Here is a 23532-nt window from a genome sequence, read left to right as displayed (position 1 = left end):
GGAGGAAGAGAGGAAGGGAATCCTTTCCCAGGAGGGAAAAAGTCGCACATAACAGGGCACTCTTAACACTTACTGCACAGGCCCCGGGGCAAGAAGCAGGTGCAGAAAGGCCTGAGAGAATGTGAACTATTACACACGGCTGCTCTAAGGTTCAGTATAAACAGGGCCACGCATGGAAGAAGAGTCGGAACACACAGCCAGTTTACACTAACCCAAGCAAGAGGGAGAAACTGACTTCCCGAGCTGGCAAATTAAAGAAAGCATCAGATGCCCAGACATCAACAAAAGAGCACAAGCCATACAAAGAAACAGGAAGAGATGGTAGCAATATGACCTATTTAAGATACTGAAAGAAAAAAATACCAGCCCCAAATCCTCTATGCAGCAAAATAAAACTGCCCTATAAGAAATGCTAAAGGGAGTCCTTCAGGTTGAAAAGAAAGGACAAGTGACAGGCTTAGAGCAGTATGAAGAAGTAAAGATCTCCAAGTAAAGGTGATTATCTGGGTAAATGCAAAACCCAATAGTATGTGGGTTAGTACAGTATCCTTGATATGTAATTCTATTCTTTATTTTCTATAAGACTTAGAATACAACTGAAAAAGAAATACTATTTCCACGTAATGGACACGCAAAATATAAAGAAGTAATGTGCGACAAAGACAACATAAAGAGGGGAAACACAAGGGTACAAGAGCAGAGATTGTGTAAACTATTGAAATTAAGCTGGTATCTCTTCTTGAACTTGTAGGTTAGAATACAAACCCTAGGGTAACCACAAAGAAAGTATTTAAAACACATACAGAAATGGAAATGAAAAAGGGATCTATCAGTCACAAAACAGGGTCACAATATAAGAAACGGTGGCCAAAAAAAAAAATTAAAAACATATAAAAAACAGGACAAAATGGCTGAACTAAGCCCTGCCCTATCATTAATTACACTGAATGTAAATGGATTAAAATCCCCAAACAGAGTACACATAGCTTGGCCGAATGGATAAAAAAACACGATCCAACCGTATGTTTAAAAAAAAACACCCTAGACCCAAATACGCAAACAGCAATCAAAAAGAACCGGAGCAGCTCTACCAATAGCAGACAAAATTAAGTAAAAAACTGTTACAAGAGACAAAGAAGGACACTATATATTAATAAAAGGGTCGATCCACAGGGAAGAAATAACAATTATAAACATTTACACACCTAACCACAGTGACCAAAAATATATGAAGCAAACACTGGCAAAACTGAAAAGAGAAATAGTCACCTCTATAAAAATAGCTGGAGATTTAAATACATCACTTACATCAGTGGGTTGAACATTAAACATAAAATCAATAAGAAAATGGAGAACTTGAACCCTAATGAAAATAAATTAGATTTAATAAGCCAATATAGAACCCTGCACACCAATATGGCAGAACACATACTCTTCTCAAGTTGTATATGGATCATTCTCCAGGGTAGACCACATGTTAAGTCACAAAACAAGTCTCAGTAAATTTAAAAAGACTGAAATTACACAAAGTATCTTCCCTGACCACAATGGAATGAAGCTACAAATCAGTAAGAGGGAGAATTGAAAAATCCCAAAATATATACTTTTAAATTACCAACGGGTCAAAGAAGAAATCAAAAGGGAAATCACGAAATATCTTGAGATGAATAAAATCAGAAACACAACATATTAAAACTTATGGGAAGCAGTGAAGGAAGAGCTGAGAGGGAAATTTATAGCACCTTACATTACAAAAGAAGAACTCATAGCACAGACCTAATCTCATACCTGGAAGAACTAGAAAAAGAAGAGCAAACTAAACCCAAAGTGAGCAGAGGAAGGAAATACAGATTAGAGCTGTGATAAATAAAACAGAAAATGAAGAAATAATAAAGGGAATCAACCAAACCAAAAGCTGGTTCTTTGGAAAGATCAATAAAATCAACAAACCTTTAGCTAGACTGAGAAAGAAAAAAAAGAGAGAAGATACAAAAATAACTAAAATCAGGAATCAAAGGGAAGATATTACTACCAACCCTACAGAAATTAAAAGGAAACAATGATTTTTCCATAAACCTACAACTGCTCTAATAAAAGACTATTAAGTAAGAATTAACATGGAGTAATTTGGGCAGTGAATAAAGAAGTATTTGCAAAGTCCTCCTGGGAAACCGAGGAAAAAGCAGGAAATGAATTCAACTTCCCCATTTGGAGAATTTCTGATATTCTCATAAGCAGTGGGGACAACCAAGCCAATGAGCTGAGCCCTTGATTCTGGGGTTCGCCCCTGTGAAGCTTATTCCTGCAAGGATAGGTTAAACAACAAGCAAACTCATCACCCTCCCCCGTCTACGTGGGACATGACTCCCAGGGTTGTGGACCTTCCTGGCAACATGGGACAGAAATCCTAGAATGAGTTTAGACTCAGCATCGAGGAATTGAGAAAAACCCTAGAATGAGCTAAGACTCAGCATCAAGGGACTGAGAAAACCCTCTTGACCAAAACAGGTAAGAATGAAATGAGACAAAGAGTCAATGGCTGAGAGATTCCAAACAGAGTGGAGAGGTTATTCTGGAGGTTATTCTTACACATTAAGTAGATATCATGTTGTTATTCAAGAGGTAATGGAGAGGCTGGAAGGAACTGCCTGCAAATGTAGAGCTGTGTTCCAGTAGCCATGTTTCTTGAAGATGATTGTAAAATGATATAGCTTTCACGTTGGGACTGTGTGATTGTGAAAATCTTGTGTCTGATGCTCTTTTATCTATCTTGTCAACAGATGAGTAGAACATATGGAATAAAAATAAATAATAGAGGGAACAAATGTTAAAGTTAGTTTGAAATGCTAGTGTTCAATGAAAGGGAGAGGTAAGGGGTATGGTATGTATAATTTTTTTTTGTTTTCATTTTAATTCTTTTTCTACTGTCTTTTTATTTCTTTTTCTGAACTGATGCAAATGATGATGATGATGGACATGCACCTATGTGATGATATTGTGAATTACTGATTATATATGTAGAACGGAATGATCATGTTAAGAATGTGTTTCTTTCTTGTCATATTTTTTTTAATTTAAAAATTAATAAAAAAAATAAAAAATAAAAAAGATAGGCTAAGCCTACTTATGATTATGCCTGGGACTCACTACTGGACAGCCTCTTTTGTTGCCCATATGTGGCCTCTCCCTATAAGCCAACTTAGCAGGTGAACTCACTGTCCTTAAGCCTTACATGGGACATCACTCCCAAGGTTGTAAACCTCCCTGGCAACATGAGACAGAAATTCCAGGATGAGCCAGGACCTGGTATCAAGGGATTGAGAAAGCCTTTTTGACCAAAAGGGGGAAGAGAGAAATGAGACAAAAAAAAGTTTCAGTGGCTAAGAGATATCAGACAGGGTCAAGAGGTTAATCCGGAGATTATTCTTAAGTATTATATAGATATCCCTTTCTAGTTTATGGTGTATTGGAGTGGCTGGAGGAAAGTACCTGAAACTCTTGAGCTGTGTTCCAGTAGCCCTGATTCTTGAACATGATTGTATAACAATATAACTTTTACAATGTGACTGTGTGATTGTGAAAACCTTGTATCTGATGCTCCTTTTATCCAGGGTATGAACAGATAAGTAAAAAATAAATAAATAAATAAACAAATAAATAAATAAATAACAGGAGGAATAAGGGGTAAAATAAATTGGGTAGACTGAAATACTAGTGGTCAATGAGAGGGGTAAGGGGTATGGTATGTATGCGTTTTTTCTTTTTTTCTTTTTCTGGAGTGATGCAAATGTTCCAAAAATGATTATGGTGAGGAATACACAACTATGTGATGATATTGGGAATTATTGATTGTTCACCATGTATGGACTGTACATGTGTGAAGATGTGTCAATAAAAATATATTTAAAAACAATAATTAATATGGGGGGGTCAAATGCTAGTCAGGACTAATTAAACTGATTTTACTTAGGTCACATCTCATAGTTTGAAACATTACACTTTAAGAGACAAATAGCTCACATTTCTATAGCATTTACGCGCCAAGATCTCTCAGCTGGAAACGCCTCCTCTACATTAGTTCATGTTCCGAAGGCTGAGCTGAGCTGCCCTGAGGCTCTCCTGTGTCACCCCAAGTGAATTAGAAGAGCTGCACCTCACCACTCTGCCCAAAGGGGTCAAGGCGGGGTGGGGGGTGGTGGGCAGGGAAGAGTGGGGGGCAGTGTCTCAAAAAGCAAGCTCACCTGTGGCTGGATACTGCTAGATGCAGCTGGCTGGGCAGCCCCTAGAGAGGAAGCCTCATCTCCAGGGGGTGGAGCCCCAACTGCCAGCCCACAAGATGGGCCCCCCTCTTCTCGTTTGGTCAGGGGGCCCTTTTTTGTCGACTGCATTTTGATCTGCTGGGGTTTGGAGTTCATCGGGGAGTTGTTGGTGGTCTGGAGGAGCTGCAGGAGTTAAGGGGTAAGGATGAGGCCAGAGTTGCAGGGCAGTGTCATCAACTCAGCTAGCCTACTCCCCCACATTCACCCCCACTTTCTCAGGGACTCTTCATTCTCTGGTCTGGCTGGTCCTGGGAGCAGGCACCAGGAGGACCAGGATAGGACATCCCCACTCACTGTTCCAGGACTGCCATGGCTCCAAGGCTGATGTCTCCTCTCTTGCCTCTGCCCTGCCCTGCCCTGCCCAGCCCAGCCCAGTCTAGCCACCCTTCCTCTGTACCATGTCCAGAAAGGCTTCCTCCTATTCTCTGCCCCAGCTGTTCTTCCTGCAGAGAACCTATGTATCTCTCTGCCACTGCCCACTCATCCCAGCCCCCATCCCAGGGACCAGCCTTTCCAGAACCTGGAGTTTAACCTAAGGCTCTTTTCCTCACTAAGGTGGCTAAAACTTCAGCTCCAGGATCCTGGGGCCCTATAACAAGAACCTAGGGCAAGTTTTAATTTAGGCCTCCCAAAGTGACCATGTGACTATCTCATCAACTGGAAATACTTAAAGTCAGCTATCAGAAATTTTGAAGGCTACCTCTCAGGAGTGAAGGACTCAGAATGTTCCCTTGTGGCTTAAGTTCGGTCTCAAGCAAAGCAAGGAGGAGATCTGACCGAGTCCAAATGGACTCAAAGAGGATTAAAGAGTATGCTGGCAGCCTCTGCCAGACTCCAAGCCCATCCCAGGAGCAAACAGACCTTAGAGGAGATGAACACCCCCAACACCCCCCCACACACACTGTAGCCCCAGGGTCCCCAGGACCTTTGTGGCAGGTCATTCTAGTGGGAAGGGCCAACCTGGGGCTGACTTCAAGATCTTGGACAAGTCAGGGCCACTTCCTCCCACTGTTTGGAGCAGGGGTCAAACCATTCTATTAACTGCCCCTACACAGGCTAGGGGTGGGGTCTGCAGAGGGCAGAAGGTGGGCTCCAAGGCACTCAAACAACCCAAGTCCCAAGGAAGTTCAAGGTCACACCCCTCCTGCTATCTCTGAGAGATCTGAGCATAGCTCCAGCAGAGGAACCTGTGTCTAGAACCTTGGAGGCTAACCCTGACTTGGTCCAGAGACTCTGCCATCACTTTTTCCTATGGAGGGGAATGCCATGCCCCAATCCTACTACCTTCTCTTCCCCATGGGCACCCTTGGAGATGGAGCACCCTTGGAGATGGGAGGCCCAGGGACAGCTCTCAGGGGGAGTGGAAAAGATGTCTCCAAGGTCACACCTCAACACTGTTTCAGTTCCCCCAGAGCAGTGCCTGGTGCCTCTCCTCCTGGAAATCAGGGAGAAATTTCAGGGTATCTCAAGAAGAGCCTGTTGTGCTCAGAACCTCCAGAAAAGGAGTAGTCCCTGCTTCCTGGGAAAGGCAGGAGGTCTGCCCAGGCTATACCTTGGTGATGGTGCCTACAGCCTTAGTGCGGCCTTCCCGGAACACCAACCGCTGGTCTATGTGCAAGTACTCAGGGGTCTTGATGAAACGGAAGTGCACGGTGGCCTTGTCCCCGGTGCGCAGACAGTCCTTGTCCATGCTCAGAATGGTGGCTGTCTGCCTGATGCTCCCACAGTGCACTGCCAAGGAAGCCGTGAGGTCAGGACAGGCTTGAGCCACACCCACTGGCCTCAAGGTGGGGGAAGATGTGCGTGAAAGCATGAAATAGGCTTGAGCTGGGACAGGTCCCAGCATTACCTCTGGAATAAAGACCTCAGGAAGGTAAAGTGTGGCTGAATGAGTTGGAGGACTGCTCTTGAATTTGATCCTGTCTTGATCTCTACCACCTTTTCCTCTAGTTAGTCATCCCCCACCCCTGGGCCCTGGCCCATGTACAGACACTGGTCCTAGTTCCTGGAATACAGGGCATTCTTTGCACATGTGCCTCCTCATTGGACTAGGAGCTCCTTGAGGGAAGGGCCCCTGAACATCACATCTTTGTTCCCAGTACCTTGGTACTAGTGCTAAGTACACAGGAGTATTCAGTAACTGTGTAGCTAAGGAATGCCCTTGTGGGCAGGTCTGGGACTCCAGAATCCAGCACAGAGGAGGCACTCTGTTGGTATTTGCAGAAATAAACACTGTGACTCATGGGCAGAGCAGAGGGGACAGCATCACTGAAAAGGAAAGAGATCCGCCTCTTGGCTGGAGCTGAAACTTTGGGGCTTGGATCACTGGAGTACTTTACTGGGAAGTTAGAGTAGAGTGGGCACTTGGACTGGCTAGGCCCTTAGACACCTACCCATGGCCTGGTAGCGTGGGCTAATCGTGGTGGGGTGGTGGAGAACGAGAATCTCAGCCTCAAACTCCCAGGATGCTTGGGGATTCAAACGTGGGGAAACCATCACCATGCCCTTCCGGATGGACGAGCGCTTGATCTGAAAGGAAAAGGGAACCCCAGACCTCAGGGATAATAATGCCTTCTATTTTTACCTCTGTGGTCCTAGAGGACCAGGAGTCTTTCTGGGAATGAGGACCACCCTAACTCAGCCTTGCCCCCATACCACACTAGAACACAGGCCCCTCCTAAGGTGGGCAATGCAAGGCAGACTTAAGTGCTATATGGGAAAGCTTCATGCAGGAATTGGCATTTTGACTGGGCCCTGAAGGATGGGGGAGAATTAAATGGTTGGTGAAGAGGGAAAGGAAGATAAGAAGTCAGGTAGAAGGAATTGGGTGAGCATGACATAACTGTTGAAAGGAATAAAGAAAGTCCCATTTCTCCTGGTTGGTTTGGTTAAAGGCAAGGTAGGTGACTCCACAGCTAGCACTAACCCCAAACCAGGGGACAGAAGGCTGGATGGGAAGAGGATGTGGCATGGACTCCAACAACCCTCTACAGAAGACCATCTGTACAGCAGGGACACCCCTATCTGAGTTCAGCACTGTGCTCAGGGTACCCTGCTCCTAGGACCTAGAGGGAGGAACAGAGCTTAGGAGTCAGACAGGCCTGGATTCAAGTCCCAACTCTAGCACTTACTAGCTGTGTGTCCCTGGGCAAGTCACTTGAGCTCTTTGGGCCTCAGTTCCCTCATCTGTAAAAGTGAGGCCAATTATTCCTCCCTCGCAGAGCAGCTGTGAGGATCAGAGGTGGTGAGTAAAGCGGCTGACCCAGAGCCCAGAAAAGCAGGGTCCAAGGGGAGTTTTTGGTGTTGACACTTACCTTCTTCAATGCAAAGGAGGCTGTCTGGCCCCCTCGCACCTCCTTGACAGGCATGCGCTTGCGATGGATTGATTTGACAGCAATGGACAGGAAGTTACCCAAAGGATCTGGGCCCAGCAGCAATGTGTCATTCAGCTTGATCAGGCCTCTCAATGTTGTTCCTGACACCACTGTCCCTACACCCTACAGAGAAGACGACCCCAGCCCAGTAAGTCCACCCCACTCAGTCCATCCACACACCCGAGTCCCTGACGGAAGGGCCCACCACAGCCTCCCCACCTACTCAGTCCCATCTAAAGTGACTCACCGGGACCGAGTAGGTGTCATCAATCTGAAACTCAGCAGGTTCTTCTTCCCTGTAACTGGTGCGGGGGGAGAGGAGGTTGAGGAACATCTTCAGCAGATCCAGGTTCTCGCCTGTAACGTTGGAGATCTGGAATATCGGGCACATCCTAAGTGGAGGATGAAGAGAAAGGAAGAGAGGAGAGAGAGGAGCTCAGGTGGCCTTCTCCTGCCTGGATCCAGGATGGCTGCAACAGATGGGCTGGAGCAGTTGCTGCTGTGACTTTCCCACCCCTCCCTTAATGGTCCCCAAATGAGCAACTCTTAGCCTGACCTGCTCTAAGGCTGCCTTCTCTCACCCAGCTCTGCCTCTGAAATCTGCCCCCTCCTCTCTCCACCACTGCCTTGCTTCAGGCCTTTTTGATTGCTTCTTTTTCCTGAAGTCCATACATACTTGCTTAAAATCCTTACCCACCTTTCCACCCCAAGGAATACAGCCCATATGTCATCTTCCAACATTCCTGGCCCTTTACATTTGGGCTAGTAGTAGCCATCTCTCCACATTTATTCCTTCCAAATTCCTGTATTCCAATCAGACTACAGAATATTCCTTCTCTTACAATGTTTTGTACTTTCTTGGCCCCATATATTTGTTCATTATGATCCTTCTGCCTGAATTCCTTCCCTCTTATCCAACTACTAAATCTAATTCATCCTTCCAAGCCCATCTCAAAATGCCACTTCTTCCACCAAACCCTTCCTGGATGGGAGCTTTCTGTGTCTCTATTTCATCTGACTATGTCTGATCTTCCCTATTCCCCAGAGCTGCTAGAATACTGCCTGTACAGAAAAGGCACTCAGTAAAATGAATTGAAATGGGGCCAGCTGTTGACTAGTACCCCCTCTGCTGGCTGACTAGTGGTACTGAAGAAAGCATCACGGCAAAGACAAAGGCAAAAAAGCCAGGCTTTTGGCAACTTCTTTCCCAACTCAGGAAGCACAACATGTGCTCCTGGAGAGCCCCAAGAGTTGGGAGAAGGTGTGGAGTCAACAAAGTGCATTGTTATCAAGAGAATTATCTCTGACAAGGGAGAGAGACACCCTGAGGACAGGCATTATGCCCAAGCCAACTATGAATCTTCAAGGCCCAGACGAAGGGCTTGGCACAGAACAAACATCCAATAAACTTTTATGGTATGAAAAGATGTACTGGTGGGTAAATGCTAAAACTGATCTATGATTGAAGAACTTTTCATAAACAACAGCATAAAAAAGTAATAATGATAGTTATAAAAATGGCTGTACAGCTCTTATATCCCAGCCTGGCATCATTCTTAGTGCTTTATATACCTCACAAGAGCCCTATGGGGAACGTAACATACCCACCTCACATGTGGATAAAGGACACTGCAGCTCTCAGCTTAGGGAGGCCAACACTTCAGTCTGAGTCACCTGATGTAGTCCCTGGGCAACAGTGCCGACCTGGGAGGCCTTGTGCCAAGACCAGAATCTTCTATTCCATCCAATCCCTGAATAGTGGGAGGTGTTCCGATGTGGTATTTCCATGACACCTAATGCCCAAAACTAACAGCCGTTCTGGGCCTTTCCCTCACTACTACCCTGCTGGAAAGGGTGCCTGGAGAGCACGCTCCCCCGATTACCTCTCAGAGCTGAAGTTGGAGGCTGTAACAATCACATCGTCCTTGCTCTGCACCAGCACGGGAATCTTCCGACAGCCTGGTGACTTCAGCAGGCGCTGTAACAGCTTCAGGGTTTCTTAAAGGATGAAATGGAACAGAATTAGGGGTACGCAACCTTCTCCTTGTCAGGCTTCCAGAGCAAGACGGCTCCACTCATCAATGATGCAAGCAGGAGACAGACAGACAGATGGACCAGTGTTAAATGCCACAATGCCTGAAGGAGTAAAAAGGAGGATCAAAACTTTGGAAGGGTACACGATGCTAGAACAGAAACAGCACAGGTGGGGACTGTTTTCTAAGGCTATAAGTCTGAAACCCATTGGGTTTCTCCATACTCTAGAAAACCCATACCCAAGCAATTGACTTGGGGATCCCTGGAAAAGACAATGTTCTTCTTCAATGCCCTGCCTCCTGGAAAAAGTTACATCAGGCAAAAGGAGCTCTTGTATTTTCTAAAACAAAATAAAATTCAAAAAAAATTTACAAACTGCAGAGGACCTCAAGAAGGATACCTCTTCACTTCTCTTTCACCATCTGCAACAATGTGGGAGAAATGCATGAATGCCTAGTCTTGCAACCCTGTGTTGGTAAAAGGTCACCAGATCCTCTGCCCAAATTTCTTCATATGTATCCGGCTTTCAGGGCAGAACCCAACCCTTTCTCTCTGGGGCCATTTGAAAAGAGGTACCAGATCAGGCATCTTAATGATCCTGTATTTTGAACCAAAAGGAAGAAAGAACAGGGAATGATTCTAGGCTGGCTGCAAACCAAGATCTAAACAGGAGAGGAAGAGGCAGAAGATTCTGGGCTGGTGAAAATTCATGCCAAGATCTGAGCAAAGAGAAGGAAGCAGAAGATTTTGGGCTGAAGCCCTGATATCAGACCACCAAGGAGCCAAAGTGGGTGATAACCCCAAACAAGAGGCTGCTGCTAGTATGAGGCTCTACTTACCTTGCAGGATGTTTACAGGACACATGTCAATCTTGGTGACCACCACAAAGACAGGCACATTGAGTGCCAATGCCAAGCCCAGGTGTTCCTTGGTCATCCCCACGATCCCAGCATTGCTGCCCACCTGTCCCGACACAGAAAGGAACTGTCAGGCCAAGGGAGACACAGAATGCAGCTGAGCAGGCCCAGGGGCTCAAAAAGGCTGGGATGAAAGAGAGCTTCCATCACTGGACACCATCAGAACAGACAGACTCATGGGGCACAAGTCTAAGGCCAGGAGGAAAATGGCTGGAGAGGAAAGCTGGGCTAGGCACAGATCACTTTGATCTCCGACACAACAATGTGAGTTATCAAAATCTGAGGAAACAATAAAAAAGATACCCAGGCAATCTGGGAAAACTACCTAGAATCATTAAAGTGAACTCAGCTTTTATACCTGGCCCTCAGTTTCCCCATCTGTAAAAGGGAAGGTAACAACATCCACTTTACAGGGTCACCAGGGGTTTCAATGTCATAACATATGTGAAGGGTCCAGCACAGAGCAAGCATGAATTAGGTGTTCAAGCAATAACAGTAACAGCGTTTTTAAATATCACTATAAAGGCAGGTTAAATAAATTAGGGCACATACACAAAACGTGGATACAAAAGAAAGAGGAAATTCTTACCTACTGATATGGAATAGTCTCTAAGGTAGGTATTCTTAAGGAAGAAAAAGCAAGGTACATAACAGTGTACACAGCATACTCCACCATTTGAGTAAAAAAGGAAAAAGGAAGTGAGTGGTGGGTGGTTTACTGTTAAAAAAAAACAGCTCTAAGGCATTTTGGGAGCACCTGAACGATACAATTACTTATAGACTAGATACTAGATACTATTCTTTATTTTTTTGGTTGTGATAAGGGTGGAAGATTGGGCCAACTTTGAGAAGCTGTTAGCTGAAGTATATGAGGTTGACGAGTCACAATTTCTACCTACTTTCAAAGGAGTCAGTCAAAAAATATATATATGTACTCAACTACATCCAACAATATACAGAAAACTATGGCAAAATGTTAATGATCATTGAATCGAAGTGTAGATTTAGGAGTATTCATTGTACTATTTTTTCAACTTTTCTGAATGGTTGAAATTGTGGAGAGGGAGAATATCATTTGTTGCCATAAGTACAAAATGCCTCTGGAAGACACAAGAAACTGGACTCACTGGTTGCCTCCGAAAAGTTGGATGGCTGAGTGAAAGGTATACAAACGAAACTTTTCACAAACAAGGTACTTTGGTACCTTCTTATATTCATACATACATAAGAATGTATTTTCTAACACAAAATAAAATTCAAAGAAAATTTGTCATGACTTGTTTTTATAAAGTGCTTAAGCATTGCAGAGGGATCCTCTCACTTGATCATCACAGTTCACGGGTAAGTCACCATCCCACTGACACAGTGAGTTCTCTTCTTCCTACACTCAGACACCTCCTCTTTCTCCTCATTCTTCCCATGCCCTCCAACCACCTTTTCAATCCAACCCCAGACTTGATTTTGTTCTTCCCAACCTGGAAAAAGAGAGTGTTTTATTATTCTGCTGCCTTTATTATTTAAAAGACTTTTTTCCCCCTAGAAATTGGTTGCCAAGGAACAATGATAAACTATTTATTTTTCTATAGAAATTGTTGATATTTGGATCACGGCCTAAAAGACTACATGCAATATTTTATCAGGGGTGAAGTTATTTCTATGGCTTGGTCTTGCCTGCTGGCATTCTGTTAGAAAAACATTTTTGGTTAGTTCTTTTTTTTTTTTTTTAATTTTTTTTGTGGAAAAACATTTATTTTAAATTGGTTTCTATACTCTTCTTAATTTCAACCCACCAACTCCCCGAAATGTGCATTATGCATCTTTCCTTGTCTTGTAGAGTGGTTTTCCTTAGCCCAGGTAAAAACAGTCAGGTAATGGCCCTTGGCAATGCTAAAGAAATGAGAAATGAAATCAAGCTGAGTTCCTAAGAACCTTAGGCAGAGAGCTGACAAAAATTTTTATACATACGTTCTGCCTTTCTTTACTCCCCAGTTTGGGGACAATATGCCTGAAAGCTTGTGTTTGTGGAGTAACTTGTTCAATTTGGTGTGAACAGATGCTCATGTTTACTACACTTATTAATTCAGGCAGCCGGAGGAATCAGGAAGCGAAAAAGGCTTTGGGAAGAACAGAAAAGTTGTGTTCAAGGTTGTAGATCTCACAGACTCCCGATCTCTATCCAGAAAGGAAGATAAGTGGGATATAAATATGTAAGTTTGGCAACATGATCCAAAGTAGAAGCCCTCTGCTCCCTTGCCTTTTCAGTTAATCTATGTGATGAGCTGTTAAAACCTATACACACTGAGACCATGATGTCTAAGGGAGCTCCAAGGATCAGGACACCTTGTCCATTGCTGTACTATCAGGTCTAACACAGTGTCAAGTACACAGGAGCCTCTCAGAAAGTGCTTGTGAATTGGCTGGTCCTTTTCTACTGGGCTTTGGAAGAGGACCCCTTCAGGGCCCTCCTGAATGCCACCTGTGGCTCCTCATTGTACTCTCTTCCATTTCTTCCCCAAGTGTTTCATATCTGAATGTGCCACCTGGTGTAACCTCTTCAAAATAGCCCAACCGCCCAGAAGAAACCCTCTTCATGCCCCTCCCAACAAGAGAGATCTGAAAATGGCACCTCACTTTTTACTAAGAGAATCCATTCTTGTTCTAACCTAGGGGAGAAGATCAAGGTACACTTCTTGAGCTAAAGAACTATAGAACTTAAAGGACAGGGCACCCCTGCAAATCTTGTTGTCCTTAACCAATGTTGAAACCCCACACCAATAGGCCTCAGTCTCAACTCAGAACAATTTCAAATGCTTGCACATAACCACACCCCAAAAGCTTCAGCTTCACCTCCCAAGAGTGCCTCACACTTACCATGAGCATGCAGAAGTCAGGCAAATGGCCAGTCATGCCAAAGACAGTGGTCTTCAGGTATTTCTCATGGCCAGCCAAGTCAATGAAGGTAATGACCTTAGTGGACTTCTCACAGATCTTTGTCCACTCCAGGCTACCGCCGTGGCTGTCTGGCTTGTTCACCACATTGCCTTCGCTGTCAAAGCCCAGAATGTCGTTGCCCACACTGCTGGTGCGACCAGATTCAATTTCATGTTTGTGGCGGAAGAGTTTCTGGCGGGCAAAGCCTCGGCCATTGTCCAGCTCCCCATGTGTCAGGACGCCCAGAAGCGTGCTTTTGCCAGCATCTACGTTGCCCACTACTGCTACCCTGTGTGTACATGAACCCATATACCCACATAAGAGTTAATGGGTAAGCAAAGTGAAGAGATAATTCATAACCTCAATATCTGAATCTATAATACAACTCATCCCTGAGCCTCCTGGCTTACTGCTCCTCCTATTCAAGGATGAGCACAGCACACTGGGAAATGTACCTGGAGCTGTATTCAGGGAGAAGAAAGGATTATTCAGAAGAACTGGGCTCTACCACAACAGCTATACCTTAACTTATACCAGCTTTCCAAAGTTCCCAGGTAGGATCCTCAAAGCCAAGAGAGATAGAAAATGCTAACTTGACCCCACTCAGGTGCTCGCCCCTGTACCTCTAGTTTTCTAGCCTTGCAGGCTGATGGGAAAGCAAATGCAGCCCACTGAATATATGGCTGGCCCCTCTCCACTCTTCCCAAATGGGAATATTCGGGTTGGGGAAGTGCAGAAATAGTGAAAGGAACAATCAGGTCCCTGAACACTCTTCCTATGCCTCAGGAAAGGAAAGAAAGGGAGTAAGGGAGGTAGGGGAGCTGACATACAAGGGTTTAAAGATTCAATCACTAAGCTATGTGAAGTCCTAGGCCCCAAAGTCATGCCGCAGAGGGCCTGGGAAGTGCTCTGAGGCCTCCTCACCTGACCTCCAGGAAGTCATTGTCTCCTACTCTTTTCCGGACCAAGTAATCACGCACACGGCCCCCAGCTTCTTGACGTTCCCGCAGAAGGATGACATCCGCCTCTATCTGTTCAGCCATACTCTTCACTGTGGCATAGGAGGCCTCCATGTCAGCTTCACTCAGCCCGTATTCAGTACCATCTGGTGATTAGAGCCCAGACATTATCAGCAGAGAGGGGGTTCTGACCAACCAGCATGCCAAGAAGCCACCATGCAACCACACCCAATAGAAGCTCCACTACGAGCACTGGAGAACACAGCTCTCCCCACATGAAACTTATCGAAAACTTGGGTACACACATCACTATACGTGATAGTGCCCCAGGCTGTCCATTAAACAATGCATTCATTAATTCATTGCAAGCACAATCACTAAGAGTCTATTAGGTTTTATGCCAAATCTCATGCTGGGTACTGGGAACACAGGTGTCCTTAGCAAGCTCACAGCTCAGTGGGAGAGACAGACAGGGAATTAATTACTTGTCATCAGCTTGAGCGCTGTACTATAGACGTGTACAAAGAGAACATAAAATGGGAGCAACTGGCATTGCCTGGGGAAAGTGAGGACGGCTTTGCAGGGTGCTGACTCAAGCTGGGTCTCCAGGTGTGAGAAATGAGCCTGCAGAGAAAGGAGGAAGGATATCCTAGCAGAGAAACAAAGCATGGAGCATGGCAGATGGTGGCCTGTTCAGGAACCAGCAAGCAGCTCAGCATGTAGGGGAACAGGACAGGTGATGCCAAGTGGTGGGAGACCACATGAGAGGTAGGAAGCTGGTAAGGCAGACCAATATCAGGTGGCAGCAAAACACTTATGAATCAGGCCACAGAAGTCTTGGGGGTCTAGATAGGAGAGTAATATGATAGACTTCTGTGGGTTAAGATCTCTTGGGCAGCAGTATGGACCGTGAGCCGGCAAGCAAGAGACAGGAAGTAACTCTAGTAATCAGGCAAGAGATAATGAGGGCAGGAAGATGGAGAAAAATGAGGGAAAAAATAAATTATTTTAGAGATTTTTAATTGAGGTGATTCAGCTGAAATATCCAGCAAACAGCTAGAAAAACAAGTCTGAGATCAAGATAAGGAAGGATGTCAGAGAGGACTGACCAATCAACCAATTATTTATTGAGCAGCTACTGTATGAACATCTCCATGTCAGGCACTTTCCACATGTTAGGGTATTTCCACAATAACTGCCCCAGTTTTTTCTCCTGTCTTCCTGCATTAGAGAGTGTCTCTGCCGATTTCCCAGGCAAATCCCTCCAGCACAACCCCACCCTCTTTTCTTATACCACCTCCAGGGATCTTTCAGCACCAATTATTCTCCTAATCTCATTTTTTTCCCCTTTCACCTCTCTCCCTCTATACAAGGTCAAGTCATTCCTAAACTAAAAAAAGGAAAACCATCCCACTTTCTCTTAGCCCTGCTTACTTATGGTGCTACCATCTCCTCTGATCTTCCTTCTACCACCACGCATTTCAAAAGGGTGATGAATGATGAACACTTGTAGACTTGTACACCCTACCTCATTCAGAATCTGACAACTTGAAAAGAAAATGCAATTTTCAAAAGTCATTGATGGCCTTCTAACTACTCTATCAAATATCCTTTACTTGACTTCTACAACATTTGACCCTACTGGCCGTGTTTTTCCTTCCTGAAGCACTTTCTCCCTACCCTGCTCGCTTGTTACCTGAATCTTCTTCAATGCCTTCCCTCTCTGACTCTTCTCTGTCTCCTCTACTGGCTTTTCCTGCTCCCATCTCCAAAGGCCAGTCTCTTCCAACAGTCTTTCACTTTCCCCTAGGTTTTCCCTTGGCATCTCATTCTATGATTCCCATCTTCAATTTTGAAAACAAACAAAAAATTTTCATTTCTAGGATCATCCTCTTCCCAGTGCTCCAGACTGAATTTCCAATTGCCTGGAAGATAACTCCTAGATGTCAAAAGTCCAATCTCTATGCTTTTTAAACAATGCAAAATCTGACAACATTAATTAAGTATTTGAATTCTCACTGCAACTCCATAAGGCAGGCATTATTGTTCCCTCTGAACAGTGGTGTAAATAAACCCGTGACATCGCAAAGCTGACAGGTAGTAAAGAGGACAGGTAAGCTCGGTTTTCTGATTCCAAACCTAGAGTCTTTTCCTCTACTAGAGGTTCTTCCTGACTCCTCCTCCCGCCTTCTCTATTTCTGAAAATAGTTACCCTCCTCTTCACCACCATGCGTACACTCCTGTTGGTCCAGTCTTCATGGGCTTCTTTTCTTTCCCTTGACCCTGCTTTATGCCACAAGCCTGAGTTAGGCCCTTACCTGAATTACAGAACAGACTCCTAATTGATCTTTGAAAATCCGGTCTCTATCCCCTCCAACACATTCAAGATGCACATGCTTAAGCTCCTAAGTAAAGCAAAGCTCTGGTGCTGTCACTTCCAAGTTCAAGCCCTTGAATGGCTCCCCAAGGCTGTCATATCCATTTCCAATTCCTGAAAGGATCCCTATTTATTCCACACCCCCTCCTACTTCTCCCTTTCTGAGCTTGGTCCCAGCGCAAGGGGGCCATTTACCACCCCACACCTTTCCAGCTCTATTTCCTCATTTATTTCCCACCTCTAGAATGTCCAATCAGTACCTCTCCACTTGTCAAAAATCCTACTCATAATGGGGAGAAATTCAACTTCCCCAAGTTGAATTCTTGATATTCTCACAAGCAGTGTGGACAACCAAAGCTATAGGCTGAGCCCCTAGTCCTGGGGTTTGTTCATATGAAACTTAACCCCACAAAGGATAGGTCAAGTCTACTCAAAATTTAGGCCTAAGAGTCACCCCCAAGAGAGCCTCTTTTGTTGCTCAGATGTGACCTCTCTCTCCAGCCAACACAACAAGCAATCTCACCACCCTCCCCCTGTCTATGTGGGACATGACTCCCAGGGGTGTGGACCTTCCTGCCAACGTGGGACAGAAATCCTAGAATGAGCTGAGACTCAGCATCAAGGGATTGAGAAAACCTTCTCCACCAAAAGGGGGAAGAGTGAAATGAGACAAAGTGTCAATGGCTGAGAGATTCCAAACAGAGTCGAGAGGTTATCCTGGAGGTTATTCTTACACATTAAGTAGATATCACCTTGTTATTCAAGAGGTAATGGAGAGGCTGGAGGAACTGCCTGAAAATGTAGAGCTGTGTTCCAGTAGCCATGTTTCTTGATGATGATTGAATAATGATAAAGCTTTCACAGTGTGACTGTGTGATTGTGAAAACCTTGTGTCTGATGCTCCTTTATCTACCTTGTCAACAGACGAGTAGAACATATGGAATAAAAATAAATAACAGGGGGAACAAATGTCAAAATAAATTTAGACTGAAATGCTAGTGATCAATGAAAGTGAGGGATAAGGGGTATGGTATGTATAATTTTTTTTTTTGCTCCCGTTTTATTTCTTTTTCTGTTGTGTTTTTATTGATTTTTATGAATGGATGCAAATGTTCTAAGAAATGATGAATACGCAACTATGTGATGATATTGTGAATTACTGATTATATATGTAGATCGGAATGATCACGTGTTAATGTTTTAGTTCATTTGTTGTTAACTTTTTTAAATTAGTAAATAAAAAAATAGCTAAATAAAAAAAATCCTACTCATTCTGCTCAGAATCCTCACAAATGTCTGTATTGCCCCTTATGTCATTTACTACTTGACACCTTGTGGAAGTGTTTTGGATATATGTCCTCCCCTGTAAGATACAAGCATCTTGAGGATAAGGACCGTCTCTCAAACATCCCCTGCATGTCCCATAAGGGGTGTCTTTCCTTTATCAAGTCCTCAGTGTCTGTAAAATCAAAACACACGAACAAAGAGGGAACAGTTGGGCTGAGGAGTTTCTAATGGCCTGGTCAACTCAGATCTGAAAACCTTCAGGGTTGGAGAAGGACTTGATGGAACTGTTCTACCATTCTTGCCATACTTCCAATTCCATTAATCCTCCACTGTTTCTGGCACACAAAAGCAGGGTTTTCAGGTCCTGTTCCACACAAATGGGCAATCACCACTGTCACCTTGCCCATTCCGGGCTCCCAGAAAATGGTGACAATGTCACACTACCTTTCTCCAGAAGGCAACCTAATCACATTGCAGTCCTACCATCTGATTTCCCTTTCCTTAAACATTCTCCTGTTCAACTTGCTACAGAAGCTCCCCATAAATTTTAGAATAAAAGTCTAATGCTTTGGTCTGGCATTCAAGCACCCTCAGGATCTGGACCCTGCACACCTGGTCCAGCTTCCCTTTCTGCCACTCCTACCTCACGGGCTACTCTCCACCTTACTAAACTACTTCTGGTCCACCAAATACACCACAATCTCCAGGGCCTCCAGGCCTTTGCATATACGGTTTTCTCTGCTCACTCATTCCTGCCTCCATTTACTTGGAAAGCACCTATCCAACCTTCAGAATCAATGCAAGGGATACTTTCGCACTGAAGTCTTTCCTAATCCCCCCTCCGCTGCCACCCAAAGTCTTAATACTCCTATCACTAAAGGCCAGTCTCTTCCAGCAGTCTTTTACTTTCCTCTAAGCTTTTCCCTTGGCCATCTCATTCAATGGCTCCTACTCTCACGTGAAAACAAACAAAAAAATCCTCTTTGCAGAACTCTAGACTAAATTTTCAATTGCCTAGAAGATAACTCCTACATGTCTGAAGTCCAAATTCTACCTTTTTTAAACAATGCAAAAACTGACAACATTAATTAAGCATTTGAATTCTCATTGCAACTCTATGAGGCAGGCATTACTGTTTCCTTTGAACAGTGGTATAAATAGACCACTGAACGTAAATATGTTTCCTGAATGTTTAACACAGTATCTGGCTCTCAGAAAGTTATGACTTAGGATTTGAGGAAAAAGAAGGTTCTTTTAGAAAGAAATTTCATGGAAAGTTAACCATAACCTGGGACCCTTAAAAAATTACTACTATAACTACTCAGATCTAGTTGATAGCAAAGAGGCCACAAGTGTGCTTTGATGCTTATTATAATACATAGTACATATACTAGGTAAATGTAATGCTTGCTATATGCTAAGTACTTTCTTTGACTTCTCATTTAAATCTTCCCTATTATAGCATGGGACAGATTCTACTACTATGCCCATTTTAAGATGAGGAAAAGAACCAAGAGGCAAATCCAGATCTGCCAGGCTCCAGTCCCTGAACTAACTACCATATCATATTGTCTCTTTTTAAAACAGCCATCTTAGGAACATATAATTAAAGAACACATTCCTGCACATAGCTTACAGTTTTTCAATGTCTAACTTACTCATACAAAATTTCCCGAAGCTGGGTGGGGACAGATGTCATTATCCCCATTTAAAGATAAAGGAAGTGATAAAGAGAGGTGAAGCACCAAGGACACACAGTGATGAAGCTGAACCTCGCTTAGTCCTCTGAAGTTTAACTTGCTTAACTTGTTACGATCTCTTTCTACCTCTAAAGAATTCCAGAAGGAAGGAGTCATTATGAATTTCATAGCATCCAATTGGTAGATGCAAAGATAATACTTGGGTGTGTAAGAGATGTGACATTAATAAACATTTGACATCTTGCGCTTTATCATGGAAAGGTTAATTAGTTATGAGATGTCAAAGCTTGGTAAAATTCACTGAGCGTCCACATGAAAGGATAAGTGGAAAGAAAGGGTCTTAAGAATCTGGGTCTTCAAAGAAACACTTGTTGAAATTGCCCTATATGTGTTTCCTTAAATTCTACAAGCATGAAGTAATCTTTGAGTGGTTTACCCTTATACAGCAAACCATATGTGTACCTGACATAAAGGCTTTCAAAACCCCACTGATGATCACTAAATGCAACAGCTTTTTCAGAGCCTGACCTTTCCTGCCTCTGGAGCACATGACAACCATGACCAGCTCCCTCCCTTTCTTGACGTGCAACCTCCTGGTTAACATGTAACCTCCTATCTCTCTGACCATGCCTTCTTTTAGGTGATAAGACCATAATCTAGAGAGGTGCAGCAAAGATGGAAAGGAAAGGACAGATACAAAAAACATTTCAAAGGAAGGTGTAGCAGCATATGGAGACTAACCTTTCTGACTTGCGTGACTGGAACACATTTCCAAGTATTGTTGCTTGTACTGAGGGTATCTTCACTAGATTTTAAGTATTCAAAAGTGCTTTGTAACAGTATCAAACCCTTAAAAGATACTCAATAGTCATCTGTCAAATGAGTTAAAGAATCATTTTGAGATTTAAACTCTGACTACAAGAGAATACTACCTGCCTTGTAAAAACCTACATTCAGCAAAGAAAATTGTTCTTTTAATGATGCATCAAGGCTCACCCTGGGCTTCCTACAAAGATGTCAGAGACAAGTGTTGGTATGGGCTGAATTTATAATCATTACTCCCAATGGCCATTTGAGCAAATATAATGTCATAATGATGATGAGGTATGCAGGCCTTATATTTTGGGCATAAACTGGGATCAACCAGGACATAACCTAGTTTTGTGTCACAGGGGTTACCTTCCTCTAAAATAGTAGATTCTACTGAGATGGAATAACATGTTGAAAGAAGACAACCAGTTCCTGCAAAATGGGACAGGCCTACACATGGGACAGGACCTAATGAGAAGAAAATGACCTCTGTCATCACAGCTATCCACACTGAATGGTGAGAGGGGTCTGGGGCAAGGCAGTCTGACTGAAGACAGGAACTCTGGGCTTCCTTTCCTGTCAACATTTAGAAGAATCACAGAGGTTCTCTGCTAAAGAGGAAATAAGTTGCAGTGTGATCTGTAAACAGGGCTTGGAGGGGAAGACCTGGAGCTGGCCAAGACAGGTTTAATTCCAGATCTAACTACAACCTGCTCTGCTACCTTGGACAAGAAGGTCTTTCACTTTGTACTTTATTTCCCTTTACGCAAATGTAAAATATGGAGGTAAAAAGGAAGCTGTAAATCTTTAAAGTCAAGGGTTTCATGGCCACTAAAAGTGGGAATTTACATGATCACTTTTATGTACTTTTATGTCCACCCAAACAGTTCTGCAGACACTAAAGAACCACTACAACTGAGCAGGCAAGTTTATAAAGATAGATTATGTGCTCTAAATACTTTTTAAAAATAAAGTGAAAGGAAAACTATGCTCACCTGATCCCTGCCCAATGACATATATGGTCTCTCCGCATCCCTCGTCCATCCTCTCCCACATCTGCCGAAGTAGGCTGTCATACTGCTCTGATGTAGGGCTCACTAGAACCAGCTAGAAGAGAAACCAACAGCCTTAGGACCACACTTACTAGAAGAGCACCACAGCCAAAGCTGATAAATAGATTAACTAAGGACCTGACTGAAACCCAAAGTGCCCTGGCCTAAAATAGATATGCAGTCCCAGATGCCCTCTTGGCCACTCCTTGAATAGCCTTTGAGCCTAAAGCCTCATATGAGTTATGAGGCTTTATGATATGCACTAAAATGAATACTCTCTGAGCCACAACCCACAGAATGGAGGGTGTGAGCAGCCTGCCTCCTGCTGCTTAACAGATATCAAGAGGCAAGACCCAGAACAACTGAACATCTGGCACTGTGGGTAGAAACTGATGCGCAGTACCTACACCTACATGCCCACGTCTTCTACCTGCAGTTTGCTGCTGGAAACTCAGGAAGATAGAGACCTCTCATACTGCCAGGCCATCCACCCACAAGCTAATCGTTCATGATAACCACAATAGAATTCTGTTTCAATTCACCTTGGCTATTTTGATTATTTTGAAAACAGCAGTGAAGGCTGCCTGCAAGACTCATCTTTGTCAACAAAACAATGATACCTCTAAGGTGGGGATGAGCACCAACATTTTGCAACTTTCTGCCAGTAACATTAAAGTACCAATCACTTATTTGGGAGGGCCATTTACCAATAGGCAAGCCAGATCCCATTTTCTAATCACTCACGTGTAACCTTGGACAAAGAACTTAATCTCACTGAGTTGTAGTTTTTTAATCTACAAAATGAAGGTAGTACTCCCTGCCTCTTAAGGCCACTGTAAAAAAACAGATAAAATAACACGTAAAGCAACTAGTCCACAGCTCAATAAATGGTATTTATAAAGTTTTCTTCAGCCCAATCATTCTAAGAAAAACATTATTGGATGAAATTGATCACTATTTCTCACCTTGTAAGCTCTCAGAACCTTAAATTCCTACATTTAACTACAGCAAGTACCCAAACTTTTAACAACTAATCTTCTCCTCAAGAATCAATCTATTCAATCTATGCCTTCTCTCCCTCCATAACATTCACTGTTCTTTTCAAAATAACATCAATAGTCATATAGATGTGACAAAGGTACCATACTAATGTAAAATGTTAGGAAATAGGGAAAACCGTGGGGGGGTATATGGGAACTCTGCATATTCTGCATGTTTTTGTAAACCTACAACTGCTCTAATAAAAAATAATAATTAAAAAACTCATATACATATAGCTTCTCAATTTTAAAATAGTGAGGAGGACTTCCCCAACTATGTGATGAAGTAAAACTTCCCTATCTGGGAACATTCAATAATAGCTGATCAGAAAACAAAGGTACTATAACCTCTTTGCAACTCTGTCCCCGCAATTTCCTACTGTGTTTTCAGATTTCTACAGTACCTTAACCATACGCTGACATCTGACATCCAGCTGGTCTGTTTTTGAATCAGGTGCATCTCTTACAACTTCTTGAGTTGACTCACCAGAATTAGTACTTGTAACCTGGGTGTTATCTGGGTCTCTTGCATCGTGTCAAATTGCCTCACACATTTCCCCTGATCATCCCTCCCTCCAAGGGTGGCTATTCTCACTATAGCATTAGAGGCCTCACACTGTGTTAAGCAGCAGGTTGCTGACTTCCGAATCCTCAGCTGTGACTGGAAGGAAAGAGAGCAGCTGAAAGTTCACTTGTTTAGGTTGTAAGGAAGGTTCTCCCCAGTTGAGGGAT

The 23532-nt window shown here is 43.6% G+C and overlaps 1 protein-coding gene across 5 annotated transcripts in view; it reads right to left on the bottom strand.

Annotated features, from left to right (window-relative positions):
* Nucleotides 1-23532, bottom strand: part of GTPBP1 (GTP binding protein 1) — a 33107-nt gene that overhangs the window by 7269 nt on the left and 2306 nt on the right. The window contains exons 2-11 of one of the 5 annotated variants that reach the window (XM_077168832.1): nucleotides 21704-21815; nucleotides 14500-14680; nucleotides 13516-13864; nucleotides 10567-10690; nucleotides 9577-9691; nucleotides 7941-8085; nucleotides 7634-7816; nucleotides 6713-6848; nucleotides 5872-6050; nucleotides 4242-4442 (exon numbers count right to left, since the gene is read on the bottom strand). In XM_077168832.1, the coding sequence (XP_077024947.1) occupies nucleotides 4242-4442; nucleotides 5872-6050; nucleotides 6713-6848; nucleotides 7634-7816; nucleotides 7941-8085; nucleotides 9577-9691; nucleotides 10567-10690; nucleotides 13516-13864; nucleotides 14500-14680; nucleotides 21704-21815 (1725 nt within the window). The other 4 variants (XM_077168834.1, XM_077168836.1, XM_077168833.1 and 1 more) reach the window with 4 other exon arrangements.

The sequence above is a fragment of the Tamandua tetradactyla genome, chromosome 7, assembly GCF_023851605.1.
Source record: "Tamandua tetradactyla isolate mTamTet1 chromosome 7, mTamTet1.pri, whole genome shotgun sequence".
In the NCBI taxonomy this organism is placed as follows: domain Eukaryota; kingdom Metazoa; phylum Chordata; class Mammalia; order Pilosa; family Myrmecophagidae; genus Tamandua; species Tamandua tetradactyla.
This window is presented reverse-complemented; position numbering and strand designations above follow the sequence as displayed.